Source organism: Nothobranchius furzeri, chromosome 8 (genome assembly GCF_043380555.1).
Source record: "Nothobranchius furzeri strain GRZ-AD chromosome 8, NfurGRZ-RIMD1, whole genome shotgun sequence".
Lineage (NCBI taxonomy): Eukaryota > Metazoa > Chordata > Actinopteri > Cyprinodontiformes > Nothobranchiidae > Nothobranchius > Nothobranchius furzeri.
In genome coordinates, this window is record NC_091748.1 from 68,966,736 (window position 1) to 68,988,054 (window position 21,319).

At 43.3% G+C, this 21,319-nt stretch overlaps 1 protein-coding gene across 2 annotated transcripts in view; it reads right to left on the reverse strand.

Moving 5' to 3' along the window:
- The window catches only part of ror1 (receptor tyrosine kinase-like orphan receptor 1), a 213,759-nt gene that overhangs the window by 72,127 nt on the left and 120,313 nt on the right, over positions 1–21,319 (reverse strand). For both annotated transcript variants that reach the window (XM_054752124.2, XM_015970992.3), the window contains one exon: positions 20,979–21,041. In XM_054752124.2, coding sequence (XP_054608099.2) covers positions 20,979–21,041 — 63 coding nt within the window. The remainder of the gene's footprint in view (positions 1–20,978; positions 21,042–21,319) is intronic.

Consider the following 21,319-nt stretch of genomic DNA (forward strand, 5'->3'; position numbering starts at 1 on the left):
GACCCACAAAGTAAATTGAATGGTCGGTTGATGACATCACACAAGCCCCGCCCCCTCAGGACCAAAAAGGTCAAGTTTTACTGTGAAAGGTCCCAAATTGCCCCATTTCACTTAATCACCACAAATTTGGAGCTGGTAACTCAAGGCAAGTGGGGGTTGCTTGGCGTCACTTTATGGGAGTTTTCGGCAGAGGGCGGGGCTGTGGCGGCGCGGCGAAGTAAGGCGTACCGCCGTGGCCTTACGTTTGCCTCCCATTTCTTTATTTCTAAAGATGTCGTCACGAAACTTCTTGTGAGTGATCCTAGTCTGGCCCCCCAAAAAATCTGACGTGAAAATCCGGTGGGCGTGGCCAATTTTCTGAAATAGCGCCCCCTAGGACCATTAAAACTGTCAGCCCCAAGCCATGCTTTGACTGAGGATTACGAAATTTGGTACACTAATGTGGTGTCTCAGGACCTACAAAAAAGTCTCTTGGAGCCAAGTGCAAAGTCGCACAGGAAGTCGGCCATTTTGGTCCAAGTGCGCGATTTAGTTGTTTTCGCACACGTTGTTTGGAGAGTGATGCTCCGTCGCCCTTTTCACCAATCTCCTTCAAACTTCTGCTATATACTCTTAAGACATAGAGGAAAAAATTCAACCGTCGGATTTTTCAAAAGTTGAAAGGTGTGGGCGTGGCTAAGCCTCAAACTTTGAACTGTCGCCACGCCACTCTTTTTTTCACAGCTCCCTACTGGACTCCTTTTACCCAAACACCAGGATTCTGTGGCAAACAGCAGTAGACAACTTGAGGTTACTTGGTCTCCAGTACTGGCAGGTTTTGAAAAAAGGCGGGGCTTTGGGAGCATGGCGAAAATCACCATCACGCCATGGAAATACGTTTGCCTCTCATTCCTTAAGTTATCGAGATATCACCTCGAAATTTGTTGTGAGTGATCCTAGTCTGACCCCCAATAGAAATGGACAGCTAAAATTTGTGGGCGTGGCCAATTTTCTGAAATAGCGCCCTCTAGGACCATTAAAACTGCCAGCCCCTAGCCATGCTTTGACTGAGGATTACGAAATTTGGTAAACTAATGTGGAGTCTCAGGACCTACAAAAAAGTCTCTTGGAGCCAAGTCCAAAGTCGCACAGGAAGTCGGCCATTTTGGTACAAGTACGCGATTTAGTTGTTTTGGTACACGTTGTTTGGAGAGTGATGCTCCGTTGCTTTTTTCACCAATCGCTTTCACACTTCTGCTATATACTCTTAAGACGTAGGGGAAAAAATTCAACCGTCGGATTTTTCAAAAGTTGAAAGGTGTGGGCGTGGCTAAGCCTCAAACTTTGACCTGTCGCCACGCCACTCTTTTTTCACAGCTCCCTACTGGACTCCTTTTACCCAATCAGCAGGAATCTCTGGCAAATAGCAGTAGACAACGTGAGGTCACTTGGTCTCCAGTACTGGCAGGTTTCAAAAAAAGGCGGGGCTTTGGGAGCATGGCGAAAATCGCCATCACGCCATGGAAATACGTTTGCCTCTCATTTCTTCAGTTATCGTGATATCACTACGAAACTTCTGGTGAGTGATCCTAGTCTGACCCCAAGAGAAATAGACAGCTGAAGTTTGTGGGCGTGGCCTATTTCCTTAAATAGCGCCCCCTAGGACCTTTTAAACTAATAGCCCCAAGCCATGCTTTGACTGAGGATTACGAAATTTGGTACACTAATGTGTTGTCTCAGGAAAAAAAGTCTCTTGGAGCCAAGTGCAAAATCGTACAGGAAGTCGGCCATTTTGGTCCAAGTACTCAATTTAGTGGTTTTCGCAGACATTGTTTGGAGTATTATGCCCCAAAGTCCTTTTCACAAATTGCCTTCAAACTCCTGCTATATCCTCTTAAGACATAGGGGAAAAAATTCAACCGTCGGATTTTTCAAAAGTTGAAAGGTGTGGGCGTGGCTAACCCTCAAACTTTGACCTTTCGCCATTACATTTCTTGGCTTAATAACTCCCATGTGCATGATCTAATCTATATCAAACTTTGTCTGTGTGATCACTGACCACATCTGAAGACAATGCCAATGTGGACAGCTGACATCCCCTAAGTCCCGCCCTCTACTACAGGAAGTCTATTGTTTTATGGTGAAATGCCCATATTTGTCATGATCTGAAAGCTTTCCAGCGGCCCTAGATAAGTTTAACCTACAATAACTTCAAACAACGTGGTCAGAAAAGCATTACAGTTGGTCTGTGTCATCAGATCCACGAGAGTCGTAAAGGTAGAGTATGCCCTAGTTGTGAGACGTGTAATATAATGGTGTCCTCAGAGGGGATGCTGAGTCAGGGTGAGGTGCGGACGAGGTGATCGTTTGCGGTTTCTGGTGTCGGGGTGGTCGACGTTTCTGTTCCGTGGACGTGCCCTATTGCCCCGGGCTGCCGGCCAGGCCGGAGCGGCGCGGAGCTGCGAGGGCCGAACGACGCTGCTTGCAGCTTTAATTAGGCCCGAGCAGCGAAAGCGCTGCGAAGGCCTCTTGTTTTTGCTCTGATTATTATTATTTTTTGTTATTCCGTGCCCCCTTTGAACAGCTTTTTGGGGACCTTAACATACCCCAAAACTCACAATATTTTGCACACTTGTCAGGCCTGGTGAAAAATTTGATATTTTAAAGGTCCCGAAAAAATCGCAAAGAAAATGGCTGAACAGCGCCCCCTACAAAGTGAAAAAAACCCCTCTCCATAAAGCTTAGTTTATCGTACAGTTATGAAATTTGGTACACTTGTAGTACTCAACAGTCCGCACAGAAAAGTCTCTTGCAACCATGGTCAATATCAAACAGGAAGTCGGCCATTTTGGGTTGAAATGGCGATTTTTTGCCGTTTTTGCCGTTTTTAGGGTCCGTTTCTGATTGGATTGCTCGATCATTTTTCGCACGATCGTCTCAAAAATTGTGTAAAATTGCTCAGAAGGGATGGGCGAACAAAATGAGATAAGGATTCTGAGTTTTCGTATATGTTGAAGGGGCGGAGCCAGGCCTCGAAGTTTGACTACTCGCCAAAAATATTTAAATTGCTATAACTTCATAACTGAATGGAATAGAGTTACCAAACTTTCTGTGGTCATTCGTCATCCACCCACAAAGTAAATTGAATGGTCGGATGATGACATCACACAAGCCCCGCCCCCTCAGGACCAAAAAGATCAAGTTTTACTGTGAAAGGTCCCAAATTGCCCCATTTCACTTAATCACCACAAATTTGTAGCTGGTAACTCAAGACAAGTGGGGGTTGCTTGGCGTCACTTTATGGGAGTTTTCGGCAGAGGGCGGGGCTGTGGCGGCGCGGCGAATTCAGGCGTACCGCCTTGGCCTTACGTTTGCCTCCCATTTCGTCATTTCCAAAGATATCGTCACGAAACTTCTTGTGAGTGATCCTAGTCCGGCCCATCAAAAGATCTGATGTGAACATCCGGTGGGCGTGGCCTATTTTCTGAAATAGCGCCCCCTAGGACCATTAAAACTGTCAGCCCCAAGCCATGCTTTGACTGAGGATTACGAAATATGGTACACTAATGTGCTGTCTCAGGACCTACAAAAAAGTCTCTTGGAGCCAAGTGCAAAGTCGCACAGGAAGTCGGCCATTTTGGTCCAAGTACGCGATTTAGTGGTTTTCGCACACGTTGTTTGGAGAGTGATGCTCCGTCGCCCTTTTCACCATTCTCCTTCAAACTTCTGCTATGTACTCGTAAGACATAGGGAAAAAAATTCAACCGTCGGATTTTTCAAAAGTTGAAAGGTGTGGGCGTGGCTAAGCCTCAAACTTTGACCTGCCGCCACGCCACTCTTTTTTTCACAGCTCCCTACTGGACTCCTTTTACCCAATCACCAGGATTCTGTGGGAAACAGCAGTAGACAACTTGAGGTTACTTGGTCTCCAGTACTGGCAGGTTTTGAAAAAAGGCGGGGCTTTGGGAGCATGGCGAAAATCGCCATCACGCCATGGAAATACGTTTGCCTCTCATTTCTTCAGTTATCGTGATATCGCTCCGACACTTCTGGTGAGTGATCCTAGTCTGACCCCCAAGAGAAGTAGACAGCTGAAGTTTGTGGGCGTGGCCTATTCTCTTAAATAGCGCCCCCTAGGTCCATTTAAACTAATAGCCCCAAGCCAAGCTTTGACTGAGGATTGCGAAATTTGGTACACTAATGTGGTGTCTCAGGACCTACAAAAAAGTCTCTTGGAGCCAAGTGCAAAGTCGCACAGGAAGTCGGCCATTTTGGTCCAAGTACGCGATTTAGTGGTTTTCGCACACGTTGTTTGGAGAGTGATGCTCCGTCGCCCTTTTCACCAATCTCCTTCAAACTTCTGCTATATACTCTTAAGACATAGGGGAAAAAATTCAACCGTCGGATTTTTCAAAAGTTGAAAGGTGTGGGCGTGGCTAAGCCTCAAACTTTGACCTGTCGCCACGCCACTCTTTTTTTCACAGCTCCCTACTGGACTCCTTTTACCCAATCACCAGGATTCTGTGGGAAACAGCAGTAGACAACTTGAGGTTACTTAGTCTCCAGTACTGGCAGGTTTTGAAAAAAGGCGGGGCTTTGGGAGCATGGCGAAAATCGCCATCACGCCATGGAAATACGTTTGCCTCTCATTTCTTCAGTTATCGTGATATCGCTACGAAACTTCTGGTGAGTGATCCTAGTCTGACCCCCAAGAGAAATAGACAGCTGAAGTTTGTGGGCGTGGCCTATTCTCTTAAATAGCGCCCCCTAGGACCATTTAAACTAATAGCCCCAAGCCATGCTTTGACTGAGGATTACGAAATTTGGTACACTAATGTGGTGTCTCAGGACCTACAAAAAAGTCTCTTGGAGCCAGGACAAAGTCGCACAGGAAGTCGGCCATTTTGGTCCAAGTACGCGATTTAGTGGTTTTCGCACACGTTGTTTGGAGAGTGATGCTCTGTCGCCCTTTTCACCAATCACTTTCAAACTTCTGCTGTATACTCATACGACGTAGGGGAAAAAATTCAACCGTCGGATTTTTCAAAAGTTGAAAGGTGTGGGCGTGGCTAAGCCTCAAACTTTGACCTTTCGCCATTACTTTACTTGACTTAATAACTCCCATGTGCATGATCAGATCTTTTTCAAACTTTGTCTGTGTGATCATTGACCATATCTGTAAAAAATGACAATGTGGACAGCTGACATCACCTAAGCCCCGCCCCCTGACTACAGGAAGTCTATTTTTTATTCTGAAATACCCATATTTGTCCCCTCTAATTTAGTGAACATGACACTAAGGTCATACACTGTCTTCATGATGTTGTAATGACCATTCAGATCTGATTGCTTTCCAGAAAGGGAGGGGCTTTTATGCCATGGCGAATTCTGGCGTAACGCCGTAACCTTACAATTCAATTTAATGGTGAGCTCAGAGGGGATGCTGAGTCAGGGTGAGGTGCGGACTAGGAAGCCATTTGCAGATTCTGGCGTCGGGGTGGTTGACGATTCTGTTCTGCCAGACGTGCCCTGGTGCCCCGGGCTGCTGGCCAGGCCGGAGCGGCGCAGAGCTGCGAGGGCCGAACGACGCTGCTTGCAGCTTTAATTAGGCCCGAGCAGCGAAAGCGCTGCGAAGGCCTCTTGTTTTTGCTCTGATTATTATTATTTTTTGTTATTCCGTGCCCCCTTTGAACAGCTTTTTGGGGACCTTAACATACCCCAAAACTCACAATATTTTGCACACTTGTCAGGCCTGGTGAAAAATTTGATATTTTAAAGGTCCCAAAAAAATCGCAAAGAAAATGGCTGAACAGCGCCCCCTACAAAGTGAAAAAAACCCCTCTCCATAAAGCTTAGTTTATCGTACAGTTATGAAATTTGGTACACTTGTAGTACTCAACAGTCCGCACAGAAAAGTCTCTTGCAACCATGGTCAATATCAAACAGGAAGTCGGCCATTTTGGGTTGAAATGGCGATTTTTTGCCGTTTTTGCCGTTTTTAGGGTCCGTTTCTGATTGGATTGCTCGATCATTTTTCGCACGATCGTCTCAAAAATTGTGTAAAATTGCTCAGAAGGGATGGGCGAACAAAATGAGATAAGGATTCTGAGTTTTCGTATATGTTGAAGGGGCGGAGCCAGGCCTCGAAGTTTGACTACTCGCCAAAAATATTTAAATTGCTATAACTTCATAACTGAATGGAATAGAGTTACCAAACTTTCTGTGGTCATTCGTCATCCACCCACAAAGTAAATTGAAAGGTCGGATGATGACATCACACAAGCCCCGCCCCCTCAGGACCAAAAAGATCAAGTTTTACTGTGAAAGGTCCCAAATTGCCCCATTTCACTTAATCACCACAAATTTGTAGCTGGTAACTCAAGACAAGTGGGGGTTGCTTGGCGTCACTTTATGGGAGTTTTCGGCAGAGGGCGGGGCTGTGGTGGCGCGGCGAATTCAGGCGTACCGCCTTGGCCTTACGTTTGCCTCCCATTTCGTCATTTCCAAAGATATCGTCACGAAACTTCTTGTGAGTGATCCTAGTCCGGCCCCCCAAAAGATCTGATGTGAACATCTGGTGGGCGTGGCCTATTTTCTGAAATAGCGCCCCCTAGGACCATTAAAACTATTAGCCCCAAGCCATGCTTTGACTGAGGATTACGAAATTTGGTACACTAATGTGGTGTCTCAGGACCTACAAAAAAGTCTCTTGGAGTCAAGTTCAAAGTCGCACAGGAAGTCGGCCATTTTGGATCAAGTACGCGATTTAGTGGTTTTCGCACACGTTGTTTGGAGAGTGATGCTCCGTCGCCCTTTTCACCAATCTCCTTCAAACTTCTGCTATATACCCTTAAGACATAGGGGAAAAAATTCAACCGTCGGATTTTTCAAAAGTTGAAAGGTGTGGGCGTGGCTAAGCCTCAAACTTTGACCTGTCGCCACGCTACTCTTTTTTTCACAGCTCCCTACTGGACTCCTTTTACCCAATCACCAGGATTCTGTGGCAAACAGCAGTAGACAAGTTGAGGTTACTTGGTCTCCAGTACTGGCAGGTTTTGAAAAAAGGCGGGGCTTTGGGACCATGGCGAAAATCGCCATCACGCCATGGAAATACGTTTGTCTCTCATTTCTTCAGTTATCGTGATATTGCTACGAAACTTCTGGTGAGTGATCCTAGTCTGAGCTCCAAGAGAAATAGACAGCTGAATTTTGTGGGCGTGGCCTATGTTTTGAAATAGCGCCCCCTAGGACCATTTAAACTATTAGCCCCAAGCCATGCTTTGACTGAGGATTACGAAATTTGGTACACTAATGTGGTGTCTCAGGACCTACAAAAAAGTCTCTTGGAGTCAAGTTCAAAGTCGCACAGGAAGTCGGCCATTTTGGATCAAGTACGCGATTTAGTGGTTTTCGCACACGTTGTTTGGAGAGTGATGCTCCGTCGCCCTTTTCACCAATCTTCTTCAAACTTCTGCTATATACCCTTAAGACATAGGGGAAAAAATTTAACCGTCGGATTTTTCAAAAGTTGAAAGGTGTGGGCGTGGCTAAGCCTCAAACTTTGACCTGTCGCCACGCTACTCTTTTTTTCACAGCTCCCTACTGGACTCCTTTTACCCAATCACCAGGATTCTGTGGCAAACAGCAGTAGACAAGTTGAGGTTACTTGGTCTCCAGTACTGGCAGGTTTTGAAAAAAGGCGGGGCTTTGGGACCATGGCGAAAATCGCCATCACGCCATGGAAATACGTTTGTCTCATTTCTTCAGTTATCGTGATATTGCTACGAAACTTCTGGTGAGTGATCCTAGTCTGAGCTCCAAGAGAAATAGATAGCTGAAGTTTGTGGGCGTGGCCTATATTCTTAAATAGCGCCCCCTAGAGCCATTAAAACTTTCAGCCCCAAGCCATGCTTTGACTGAGGATTACGAAATTTGGTACACTAATGTGGGGTCTCAGGACCTACAAAAAAGTCTCTTGGAGCCAAGCGTAAAGTCGCACAGGAAGTCGGCCATTTTGGTGCAAGTACGTGATTTAGTGGTTTTCGCACACATTGTTTGGAGAGTGATGCTCCGTCGCCCTTTTCACCAATCACCTTCAAACTTCTGCAATACACTCTTAAGACATAGGGGAAAAAATTCAACCGTCGGATTTTTCAAAAGTTGAAAGGTGTGGGCGTGGCTAAGCCTCAAACGTTGACCTTTCGCCATTACTTTACTTGACTTAATAACTCCCATGTGCATGATCAGATCTTTTTCGAACTTTGTCTGTGTGATCATTGACCATATCTGTAAACAATGACAATGTGGACAGCTGACATCACCTAAGCCCCGCCCCCTGACTACAGGAATTTATTTTTTATGCTGAAATGCCCATATTTGTCCCCTCTAATTTAGTCAACATGACCCTAAGGTCATGCACTGTCTTCATGATGCTGTAATGACCATTCAGATCTGATAGCTTTCCAGAAAGGGAGGGGCTTTGATGCCATGGCGAATTCTGGCGTAACGCCGTAATCTTAATATTCAATTTAATGGTGAGCTCAGAGGGGATGCTGAGTCAGGGTGAGGTGCAGACTAGGAGGCCATTCGCGGTTTCTGGTGTCGGGGTGGTTGACGTTTCTGTTCTGTCAGACGTGCACTGGTGCGACGGCAGACCGGAGCGGCGCGGAGCTGCGAGGGCCGAACGACGCTGCTTGCAGCTTTAATTATTTTTTGTTATTCCGTGCCCCCTTTGAACAGCTTTTTGGGGACCTTAACATACCCCAAAACTCACAATATTTTGCACACTTGTCAGGCCTGGTGAAAAATTTGATATTTTAAAGGTCCCAAAAAAATCGCAAAGAAAATGGCTGAACAGCGCCCCCTACAAAGTGAAAAAAAACCCTCTCCATAAAGCTTAGTTTATCGTACGGTTATGAAATTTGGTACACTTGTAGTACTCAACAGTCCGCACAGAAAAGTCTCTTGCAACCATGGTCAATATCAAACAGGAAGTCGGCCATTTTGGGTTGAAATGGCGATTTTTTGCCGTTTTTGCCGTTTTTAGGGTCCGTCTCTGATTGGATTGCTCGATCATTTTTCGCACGATCGTCTCAAAAATTGTGTAAAATTTCTCAGAAGGGATGGGCGAACAAAATGAGATAAGGATTCTGAGTTTTCGTATATGTTGAAGGGGCGGAGCCAGGCCTCAAAGTTTGACTACTCGCCAAAAAAATTTAAATTGCTATAACTTCATAATTGAATGGAATAGCGTTACCAAACTTTCTGTGGTCATTTGTCATCGACCCACAAAGTAAATTGAATGGTCGGTTGATGACATCACACAAGCCCCGCCCCCTCAGGACCAAAAAGGTCAAGTTTTACTGTGAAAGGTCCCAAATTGCCCCATTTCACTTAATCACCACAAATTTGGAGCTGGTAACTCAAGGCAAGTGGGGGTTGCTTGGCGTCACTTTATGGGAGTTTTCGGCAGAGGGCGGGGCTGTGGCGGCGCGGCGAAGTAAGGCGTACCGCCGTGGCCTTACGTTTAGCTCCCATTTCTTTATTTCTAAAGATGTCGTCACGAAACTTCTTGTGAGTGATCCTAGTCTGGCCCCCCAAAAAATCTGACGTGAAAATCCGGTGGGCGTGGCCAATTTTCTGAAATAGCGCCCCCTAGGACCATTAAAACTGTCAGCCCCAAGCCATGCTTTGACTGAGGATTACGAAATTTGGTACACTAATGTGGTGTCTCAGGACCTACAAAAAAGTCTCTTGGAGCCAAGTGCAAAGTCGCACAGGAAGTCGGCCATTTTGGTCCAAGTGCGCGATTTAGTTGTTTTCGCACACGTTGTTTGGAGAGTGATGCTCCGTCGCCCTTTTCACCAATCTCCTTCAAACTTCTGCTATATACTCTTAAGACATAGGGGAAAAAATTCAACCGTCGGATTTTTCAAAAGTTGAAAGGTGTGGGCGTGGCTAAGCCTCAAACTTTGAACTGTCGCCACGCCACTCTTTTTTTCACAGCTCCCTACTGGACTCCTTTTACCCAAACACCAGGATTCTGTGGCAAACAGCAGTAGACAACTTGAGGTTACTTGGTCTCCAGTACTGGCAGGTTTTGAAAAAAGGCGGGGCTTTGGGAGCATGGCGAAAATCACCATCACGCCATGGAAATACGTTTGCCTCTCATTCCTTAAGTTATCGAGATATCACCTCGAAATTTGTTGTGAGTGATCCTAGTCTGACCCCCAATAGAAATGGACAGCTAAAATTTGTGGGCGTGGCCAATTTTCTGAAATAGCGCCCTCTAGGACCATTAAAACTGCCAGCCCCTAGCCATGCTTTGACTGAGGATTACGAAATTTGGTAAACTAATGTGGAGTCTCAGGACCTACAAAAAAGTCTCTTGGAGCCAAGTCCAAAGTCGCACAGGAAGTCGGCCATTTTGGTACAAGTACGCGATTTAGTTGTTTTGGTACACGTTGTTTGGAGAGTGATGCTCCGTTGCTTTTTTCACCAATCGCTTTCACACTTCTGCTATATACTCTTAAGACGTAGGGGAAAAAATTCAACCGTCGGATTTTTCAAAAGTTGAAAGGTGTGGGCGTGGCTAAGCCTCAAACTTTGACCTGTCGCCACGCCACTCTTTTTTCACAGCTCCCTACTGGACTCCTTTTACCCAATCAGCAGGAATCTCTGGCAAATAGCAGTAGACAACGTGAGGTCACTTGGTCTCCAGTACTGGCAGGTTTCAAAAAAAGGCGGGGCTTTGGGAGCATGGCGAAAATCGCCATCACGCCATGGAAATACGTTTGCCTCTCATTTCTTCAGTTATCGTGATATCACTACGAAACTTCTGGTGAGTGATCCTAGTCTGACCCCAAGAGAAATAGACAGCTGAAGTTTGTGGGCGTGGCCTATTTCCTTAAATAGCGCCCCCTAGGACCTTTTAAACTAATAGCCCCAAGCCATGCTTTGACTGAGGATTACGAAATTTGGTACACTAATGTGTTGTCTCAGGAAAAAAAGTCTCTTGGAGCCAAGTGCAAAATCGTACAGGAAGTCGGCCATTTTGGTCCAAGTACTCAATTTAGTGGTTTTCGCAGACATTGTTTGGAGTATTATGCCCCATCGTCCTTTTCACCAATTGCCTTCAAACTCCTGCTATATCCTCTTAAGACATAGGGGAAAAAATTCAACCGTCGGATTTTTCAAAAGTTGAAAGGTGTGGGCGTGGCTAACCCTCAAACTTTGACCTTTCGCCATTACATTTCTTGGCTTAATAACTCCCATGTGCATGATCTAATCTATATCAAACTTTGTCTGTGTGATCACTGACCACATCTGAAGACAATGCCAATGTGGACAGCTGACATCCCCTAAGTCCCGCCCTCTACTACAGGAAGTCTATTGTTTTATGGTGAAATGCCCATATTTGTCATGATCTGAAAGCTTTCCAGCGGCCCTAGATAAGTTTAACCTACAATAACTTCAAACAACGTGGTCAGAAAAGCATTACAGTTGGTCTGTGTCATCAGATCCACGAGAGTCGTAAAGGTAGAGTATGCCCTAGTTGTGAGACGTGTAATATAATGGTGTCCTCAGAGGGGATGCTGAGTCAGGGTGAGGTGCGGACGAGGTGATCGTTTGCGGTTTCTGGTGTCGGGGTGGTCGACGTTTCTGTTCCGTGGACGTGCCCTATTGCCCCGGGCTGCCGGCCAGGCCGGAGCGGCGCGGAGCTGCGAGGGCCGAACGACGCTGCTTGCAGCTTTAATTGTTATTGTTGTTGTTGGCCTCAAGAGCAATATGCCAATTATCACTTGTAAGTTGCATTGGACAAAAGCGTCTGCTAAATACACAAACATAAACATAGTCGACTAGTCAACTTCACTGCTCTGTAGTGACTTTTTATGCCTTTCATCGACTAGCTAATTTAAGAGGATTTGTTTATAACAATTACCAGGTTTTCTCAGTTCGTCCATGGCAATTACAACATCATTAAGTTGCACAGGAAAGCAGGTCAGAGATGACACAGACTTATATTGAAAAAGAACAATGAGGTAAATGTGGTTTTTAATTCTAGCATACCTTTACAGTTACTCATAAATGGCTTGTTTCATCTCTGGACTTGGTGAGTGAGCGTGTTTGAGATATTACCACACATACAGGAACGAGGTGCGAGGCGTCTCTCCTCGAAACCTTTAGATTCTGAGCTGTAAACGTGAATTTAGTAAAAGTTGGGTCTGTCTCTGACAAACAGGAAAATATTAAAAATCTAATAATGAAAGGAAAGTCCTGATGTAGCCACCAGTACCTGAATGCTTTTGGCCAATCACAAAAATTCCCTTCCTGCAGACAAAACAAGATGTGCAATCACCACTCGTCAGATAAGAAACAGATGTTTCGCTAACAGTTGAGCTCAAAAGAACACAAAAACGCCCACCAAATCACTGCACGTGCAGCTTTTCATACTTTGATTGGTTTGGCTCTCCTCCTCTTCATATTTATGAATTTTCTAAACATCCTTGATTGGTTGCTGTAATCATTATCTTCTAAATCATGTCCAGGAACTACTGTTTGCCTTTGTGTCTGTGTATTCGACACAAATGTGTGTTTGATCTGCGGTGGGAAGGAATCTCAGACACAATAAGAGACAAAGAGCAAAAAAAGGTCAAATTCATCAACGTTTCATGGTCTGGATCTTCTAAATCTGCATATTATTATCGTGATTATGCAGGATGTCGGTCGTTACATGGGAAACAGATGAGAGAGGATGGATTTGACTGATTATTTTGGGCAACAACGAGGTGGGATTATCCAGAAAACTTTGTGAATCTGGTTCAAATGTTTCTGCAGTGCTGATAGAAGAGCAGCAGTTAGTGCATCATATCTAAAACAAAATATAAAAATCAGAGTTCTTTTGTGGAAGGAAAATGTTACGTGCTCTCGCCACTAGATGGCCCCCGCATTTCCCTCCTCATTGGGCTCCCTTCACAACACAAATCTTTAAATAAATTAGATTTACACAATATGATAAGTATGGTAGAATCATTGTACAATAAAGTATGGGTAGTGCTTTCTGTGGTAGAGAATACCTTGTTTTAATTATTATCCCAATGCTTCTGGTTAATTTAGAACACACATATTCTATGTATGGCTTCCAACAGAGATTATGATCAATCAATATCCCAAAAAACCTAATTTCATACACTCTTTCAATGGCTGTTTCATTAACAGTCAAATGGATCTCTTTACTATTTCTTTTATTTCCAAATAACATAAACTGTGTTTTGCTGACATTTAACGACAGTTTGTTTTTATCAAACCAATTCTTAAGCTTGCTCAACTCTTTCTGGACCTTTTGTACAAGTTGCTGTATATCTTCTGCTGAACACAAAATATTTGTATCATCAGCAAATACAATAAATTTAAATAAATTTGAAGCTGTGTAGATATCATTTATATATAAAAGAAATAACTTAGGGCTAAGTACCGACCCTTGCGGAACTCCACAGTGAACTTCGAGACAGCTAGACTTGTGATAACCCAACTGGACATACTGAGCTCTGTTACTCAAATAACTTTTTAGCCAATTAAGAGCTGTCTCCCTTATACCATACTTCTCCATTTTTGATATAAGTATTTTGTGATCGGCTGTATCAAAGGCTTTCGTCAAATCAATAAAAATTCCCAGAACATATTTTTTCTGATCAAGCGTTGTGGATATGTCTTCAACAAATTCCATTAGAGCTTGTGCGGTAGATCTACCTGATCTGAAACCATACTGGCTGTCCAATAAAATGCCATTTTTTTCTACAAATGTTTCCAGCTTGTCATTGTAAATTTTTTCCAATATCTTTGAAAACTGAGGTAACAAGGAGACCGGTCTGTAGTTTGTAAATTGATGCTTATTGCCAGACTTGTGAAGAGGAACCACCTTAGCCACCTTCATTTTATTTGGGAATATTCCTGTTTCCGGTACGGGGGCTAGGACCCCGACAAAAACTTGGATCGAGGGCTGACTTTCAATGGATCGCAGCGAGGTAGCTGCTCTGCCACGCACGAAACCCTGACCCAGAATCAGGTCGTCTGCAAGTCATTTAGCACCACGTTCTCCACAAACGTGCAGTGCGCAATTGGAGAGGGGCAGCCATCATTCGGCCGCACCCCAGCCCAGTCACGAACGGCTCTCCGCACCGGCCCGAGGGCCAGCTATCCGGGACCAACCGAAGATTCGCGGCGCTACGGTATCATTACGTCTAGGCGGGATTCTGACTTAGAGGCGTTCAGTCATAATCCCACAGATGATCGACAGGCGGATTGGTTCGGCGTCTGCAGTGATGCGGACGCTGAGCCGATCTGTCGTGGGGAAGAGGGAGCTGAGCCAGAAAGCCAGGCTCTCGATTTACCGGTCGATCTACGTCCCAATCCTCACCTATGGTCATGAGCTTTGGGTAATGACCGAAAGAACGAGATCGCGGATACAAGCGGCCGAAATGAGTTTCCTCCGTAGGGTGGCCGGGCTCAGCCTTAGAGATAGGGTGAGGAGCTCGGACATTCGGGAGGGACTCGGAGTAGAACCGCTGCTCCTCCGGATCGAAAGGAGCCAGTTGAGGTGGTTTGGGCATCTGGTCAGGATGCCTCCTGGACGCCTCCCCGGGGAGGTGTTTCGGGCATGTCCTGCCGGCAGAAGGCCCCCGGGTCGACCTAGGACACGTTGGAGAGGTTACATCTCCAATCTGGTCCGGGAACGCCTTGGGGTCCTGCCGGAGGAGCTGGTGGACAAGGCCGGGGAGAGGACGGCCTGGAGCTCCCTAATTGGGATGCTGCCCCCGCGACCCGGATAAGCGGAGGAAGACGACGACGACGAATATTCCTGTTTTAAATGATAAATTGCATATATACGTGAGTGGTTCGACAATACAATCAATAGTTTGTTTAACTAAAAACATATCTGTGTCATCTCCATCTAATGAGAATTTACTTTTACATGCTCTGACAATTACAAGAATATCCTTTTGAGTCACTTCTTCAAGTAATAACGAATCCGCCACACGGTCCCTGTCAACGTAACCATTGGATTCAGACTCCACATCACTATTTATTTTGTCAGCCAACTTTGGACCAACCCCAACAAAAAATTCATTGAAGTGTTCTACTGTCAACTGTCTTTCATAAATATCTCTGATATTACTGACAAAATAATCTGGATGGTTTATCCCCTCACAACGCTTCTTGATTATTGTATTTAACACGTTCCATATTCCTTTGATGTTACTTTTATTCCTATCAATCAAATTACTATAATAATTCCTTTTACACATCCTCATTATATTAATTTATTTATTTTTATATGTTTTATATTTTTGCTCAGCTTCTTTAGTTCTGTGTGATATAAATAGCTTATATAATGTGTTCTTTTTTTTTACAAACATTTTGGATCCCCTTTGTCATCCACGGCTTCTCTGAATATCGATTTCTACAACTACGTCTTATCACCGGACAATGCTTATCATATATACTTTTGTAAATATCCAGAAATAGGTTATACGCAATATTCACATCATGTTCACTACATATATTACTCCAGTTAACACTACGTAGTTCCGTTTTTAGATTTTCTAAATCTTCTTCCTTTCTTCTCCTTTTATACATTAAAGATTTAGCTGGATTTTCTTTTAGGATGGCAGTTGGGGATAGCAAATACAGGGAGAGGATCTGTTAGGTCTGTTATCAATAGTCTACTATGTATAATACTTTCTACATTATTAGTAAATATATTATCAATAAGAGTGGCGCTATCAGCAGTTATTCTACTTGGTTTCGTAATAAGGGGAACCATGCTCATACTGTACATTAACTCAAGAAATTCATCAGTTTTCTTATGTGCTTTAGCTTTCAGTAGATCTATATTAAAGTCTCCACACACATATGTTATCTTACTTTTGTTTAACATTAAAATACTTTCCATTGTGACAATAAATGTGTCAATATCACTTCCTGGTTTCCTGTATACACAATGAATTACTATGTTTTTTGTTTGCTTAATACTCACTTCAATAGTTATACATTCCATAACTTCATCAATAACCATAGACAAGTTTTCAGTAAATTTATATGAAAGGGATTGATCAATGAAAAAAGCCACCCCTCCACCCTTTCCATTCCTATTGATACAATGGAAATTATAACCTTGCAAAAAAAAAATCCTCACCGTGCTCTGAATCTATCCATGTTTCAGATATTGCAATGATGTTAAATGGCCTCACAAAATTATCAGTATAATCTTTAATATTCTGAAAATGAGCATAAAGACTTCTGCTATTAAAATTAATTATAGATAAGCCTTGCTCATATTTAATAGTTGGATTAAATTGTTGGTCAGTAAAATAACCACTTAATGAATGTGTGCTACTATGGAAATTTTGTTCTGGATCAATATCCTGTTCAAAATCACCCATGAAAGAAAAATAATTTACATATAAAAAAATTAAGTAAATAAAACAACAACACCCACAAAATAAGTAAAAATAAATTAAATCATGACCAACATAACTGTAACCTTTTAACTTAATATTTTCCAATTGCTCGAAATCTCTGATCCATCACCCACGACTATTTTCAGGAGCACCTTTCTGTTTGATGAACACCTTACAATTCATAGTCCGGGTAGACTCTACGTATCCCTGCTTTTTCATTTGTCTCGCTCTACGAGCAATGTCTGCATTTTTCTTCGTAAGATTTTCATTCATGTATGCATTTGTTCCCTTTAATTTCCTCCCCTGTTTGAGCAGATCCACTTTGTGCTTCCTACTATTAAAGCGTATCATAATAGCTGGTATCACAGATTTATCCTGATTTTTCTTGAAAGGTAATGAATGGCATGCCTCAATGTTTATTTTATCAACCAAAATGTCTTTACTTTTCAGAAACGACACAACCTGCTCTTCAGCTGTATCATCTCGGTCAGCCCCATTCTCATTACCTATTCCCTTTACTGCTGGGAGGTAGCTTTTAGGCCTAATTTTAAGACCTGTAATAATTATATCATTCATTCTTGACTGCTGTTCCAGCTCTGCCACTCGATTTTCGAGCAAGTCAGTTTTCCTTTCTTGTTCCATATTGCTCATTTTAAGATCTTTAATCTCAGTAAGTAAGTCCTTAATGCAGGCTTGCTGTTTCGTCAAAGTTGTCAATTCAGCTGTCATCAGAATCCTTTAACTCCTCCATATCTTTCTGTAGTACTTTCATTGCCATTTTCGTGGCCAGATATAAAAACTGTTCACTTAGCTAAAAATGTGTTAAGATTTTCTGTGTAGCCAGGCTTAGCGTAGATGAGCCAAGAGACAGGTCCTGGTGGCTGATGGTGGAGCCTGGCTGCCAGACCCGAAGGCCGGTGACAGTACCTGGCTGGGCAGTCTCGACGCCCGGTGTCTCTTATGGCTGAACGATGGCTTATTAAATAACACGTAATTTAATTCATTACAGCTGAATAAAAATGCTAAATGAAAATTCAAATGAAGAAGATTTATTGCTGGATTTGCATTTTCACTCTGAATAAAGGTCATCTTGAATTATAAATGACTTTACAATTTATAAGTTGATATAATCAAATTAGATGAATGAGCAAGATGTTTAAATCTAATGTCTGAATAATCTGTGATTTAATCAATGATGGGTTTCAAATTAATATTGCTCCTGCAATGATCCATTTCAGATCTAAACTACACCAGATCAGTATGTGTCGATTTAACAAGTTCTTAGCAGTACTCATACATATTAAATAATTATTAATGTTTAACATCCACTTCACTTAAGTGTCATTCACACAAAGAGCTAATCATCTTTGTATCTGAAGGAAGGAGTGACTTGTGAGTTAAATTTGGTAAGGCCCTCAAACATGTAAAATCCTGATTTTGCCAAATTTTTAAACAACGGGTTTTAACAAAACAGGAATTACTTCCCAATTAATTCAGTTTCCAGCTGACTTTCGATTCGGCCAAATCGGTGGAAAATGCGTTTTGGAACCACCTTCTCCTTTGACATCAAGGCCCTGTCCACACGTAGCCGGGGATCTGCCAAAACGTAGATATTTTTCTACGTTTTGGCCTGTCGTCCACAAGAAAACAGTTTTTTCACACGAAAACGGATCTTTTTAAAAACTCCGGCCAAAGTGAAGATCTGCGTTTTCTCCGTTTTGGGTGTCTGCGTGTGGACGGACAAAACCGGAGTTTTAAGGTCCGCAACGTCACTTTCCGCGACAAAAAAATGCTGACATCACGTGTGCGACCTGTGTTTACACTAGCCGACAGCATGGATGCCCTCAGAGCTGCGCTCACTTTATCAATTGTCCAAGCGCTTTTTGCTTGTTTGTTTTTGCAAGCGGAATTACTGCTCCTTGTGGAAGACCACAGATGAAGGACGAGGTTAAGAACGGGGGAAGTACTGCCACCTACAGGTCTGGCATGTCCTTAACAACGTATTTATCCGGGTACGTGTGGACTGTTTTTTTTAAATGCGGTGGTGTGGATGCAGGTTTTTGGAGGGGCGGATATTCGTTTTAAAAAAAACCCGGCTACGTGTGAACTAGGCCCAAGTCAAAGCCCCTCTGCAACGCTGCGAGTGATTACAGACACAGCGGCTCTTTTAAGAGCCACTCCACACCTCAGACAGACATCTAACGTGCAGGCCCTGGCTGCATCTCATGGCCGGTGAAAGCTGAATTCAAAGGGGGCTACGACTCTTTGGGTTCTTGCAGTCTCGACGCCCGGTGACTCACCACTCGGCCTTTCCTCCGGACCGCCGGGAGCAACACATACAAAGGGTATCGTAGGCTGCACACTGGCGCCGGACGGTTTTATAAACAAATCTGTAGTTTAGCAAACATACAGCCAAATTCTTTTGCAATCCAGAATCCACAAACTCTCTCAGATTCTTAAGACATCTAGCTTCCCTTCCAGCATTCCACATATCACATTAAATCACTTCATATCCATTCCATTACATCATCATTCATGCCTTGTCATGTATAATCATTAGCTTAGGGAAATAGAAATAAATACATTTTTAATAAACTATATACTCGACGTGGTCTGAATTAATATGAAGTGTGTTTATGGTACCTGAAGAAGTAAAAATAACTATAATCTACTGATTAAACATTCAACGATCAATTAGGTTGACATTTTATGTTTATATGGAATTATCACATCTTATTGATCATTTGTTAGGTATGTAGCCACTCCTTAACGCTACATGATGTTCCTCTCCACTGTCAGGAATAAAGCCGTGAAAACACACCGCTGCACTTCTGTAACGGTACTGGGAGTAAATAAGCCGTTGGATCACATGTAAGCTACATATAAATGAAATTGCATTGCTGCAGTACTTTTATTTGAAATAGTACCGGGGCATGTCCCATCTAGTCCGTTGCAAAAACTGACGTGGCAAAAATAGAACCTGATCCTATCTTTAGCTGTGCAACGTGCGAGGAGGGTATCGCTGGTCTTGGAGAGAATGAATCCAGGTTAGAGAATAAACCCCTGCTCCCCGTTTAGGTTTAGTTCTGTAAACACAACAGCTGTCAGCGCAGCACCATGCCAAACATTTGCATCCTTCCCACTTGCCCTCAAGGCGGCCGCTGTTTTATTGCTGGTGCAGTCAGAACCAAACCTGGCTCTGAGAACTGGGGGAAAGCTCCCTTTAGATGAATCAGAATTTTAAAATGATGTCACAAATCCAAGTAAGATCACTAAATCAGGTGAGTTTCTTAAATTAAATCAGATTGCTTCTGTCACTGAACAACTGTGTCCTCGTACTGCTCCAAAAACATCATAAAGTAAACAAACATGCTCCAAAAACATCATAAAGTAAACAAACATGCACAATGTGAGGAAAGACAAAAATGATGCACCAAGAAAAGAACATTTCAAGGTGTCGCTTGCAATGAGGAAACTGTAAAAGTAACAGAAGTGTGACCAAGTCACTGCTTTGCAAGCCACAAGTAAGTCACAAGTCTTTCCAGTCAAGTCCAAGTCAAAGACAATCAAATCCAAGTCGAGTCCAAAGTCAATGATGTGGAAGTCCAAGTCAAGTCCAAGTCCTTAACTTTGAATTTTCAAGTCAAAATCAAGTCATCTGTCTAACTTTAATTTAATTACAATGATAATAAATAAATTCCAGAAATAAAGTTTCTTAAAGCTTCGTTTATTTGCTCAAACGAGCAGAAAGTGCAACTGAAACGGATTATAAACAAAGTGCTGCTGCAGTTAGCAGAACAAGATCACACCCAGAACTAAGAATGATTTATGATTTTTGTCCATGTCGTGCCACTTTTGTGCCAAAGTATCAAATACGCTCAAGTCATCATCAAGTCAATGGATGCAAGTCGATTCAAGTCGCAAGTCATTGGCTTTCAAGTCAGAGTCAAGTTGTAAGTCTTTATAGATTTGATCAAATCTAGTCAGAAGTCATTAAAGTAATGACTCAAGTCTGACTTGAGTCCAAGTCATGTGACTCAAGTCCACACCTCTGAACAGTAATTCTGTGGATGCATTCCTGAGGTGGAGTGTGATTTCAGCAACACATACGTGAGACTACAGTTCAACACTACTGCTTGAGTTTTCATCATTATTTTGCCTTTAGCTGATGTGTTGCAGCTACAAAATGATAAAATAGCCTGTATTTGATATAGCGCCTTCTAAAGCCCCCCCCAAGGCACTTTACAACACAATCAGTCAATCACCCATTCACACACTGGTGGTGATGAGCTACGATGTAGCCACAGCTGCCCTGGGGCGCACTGACAGAGGTGTGTCTGCCATGCAGGCGCCACCGGTCCCTCCGACCACCACCAGCAGGCAAGGTGGGTTAAGTGTCTTGCCCAAGGACCCAACAGCAGTGACAAACTGAGCAGGGCTTGAACCTGCAACCTTCCGATTACGGGGTGAGCACTTAACTTCTGTGCCACCGTCGCCCCAAAAGGCATGTTTCTGGGTTGGACTGAGGTGTGTGTTTACCATCACTTGTGGTGTTCCATGAAGAAGCAGCCAACACGCTGGGGTCCTGAGGGAAGTCGTAGCCTGTGGACAGAAGAAACAAAGACAAGTTGGTTGTTTTCAAAGTTTTAAAACAAAGGTAAGGAAGCTTCTAGTGGTGCTTTAAAAACTTATTTCAAGCAACGTTGGCAGAATAAGGGCAAAACACAAACCAACAAAAACACTACTTTCAACTATGACCTCCACACGCTGTAACCCCCCTCCCCATTTTAAAAAATGTGCTTCCAATTCTCAGCATCGGCACTTCTGAATTAACATTTGTATCTAACTGACTTCTTTTAACAGTTCTTTGCTGCTTTTAG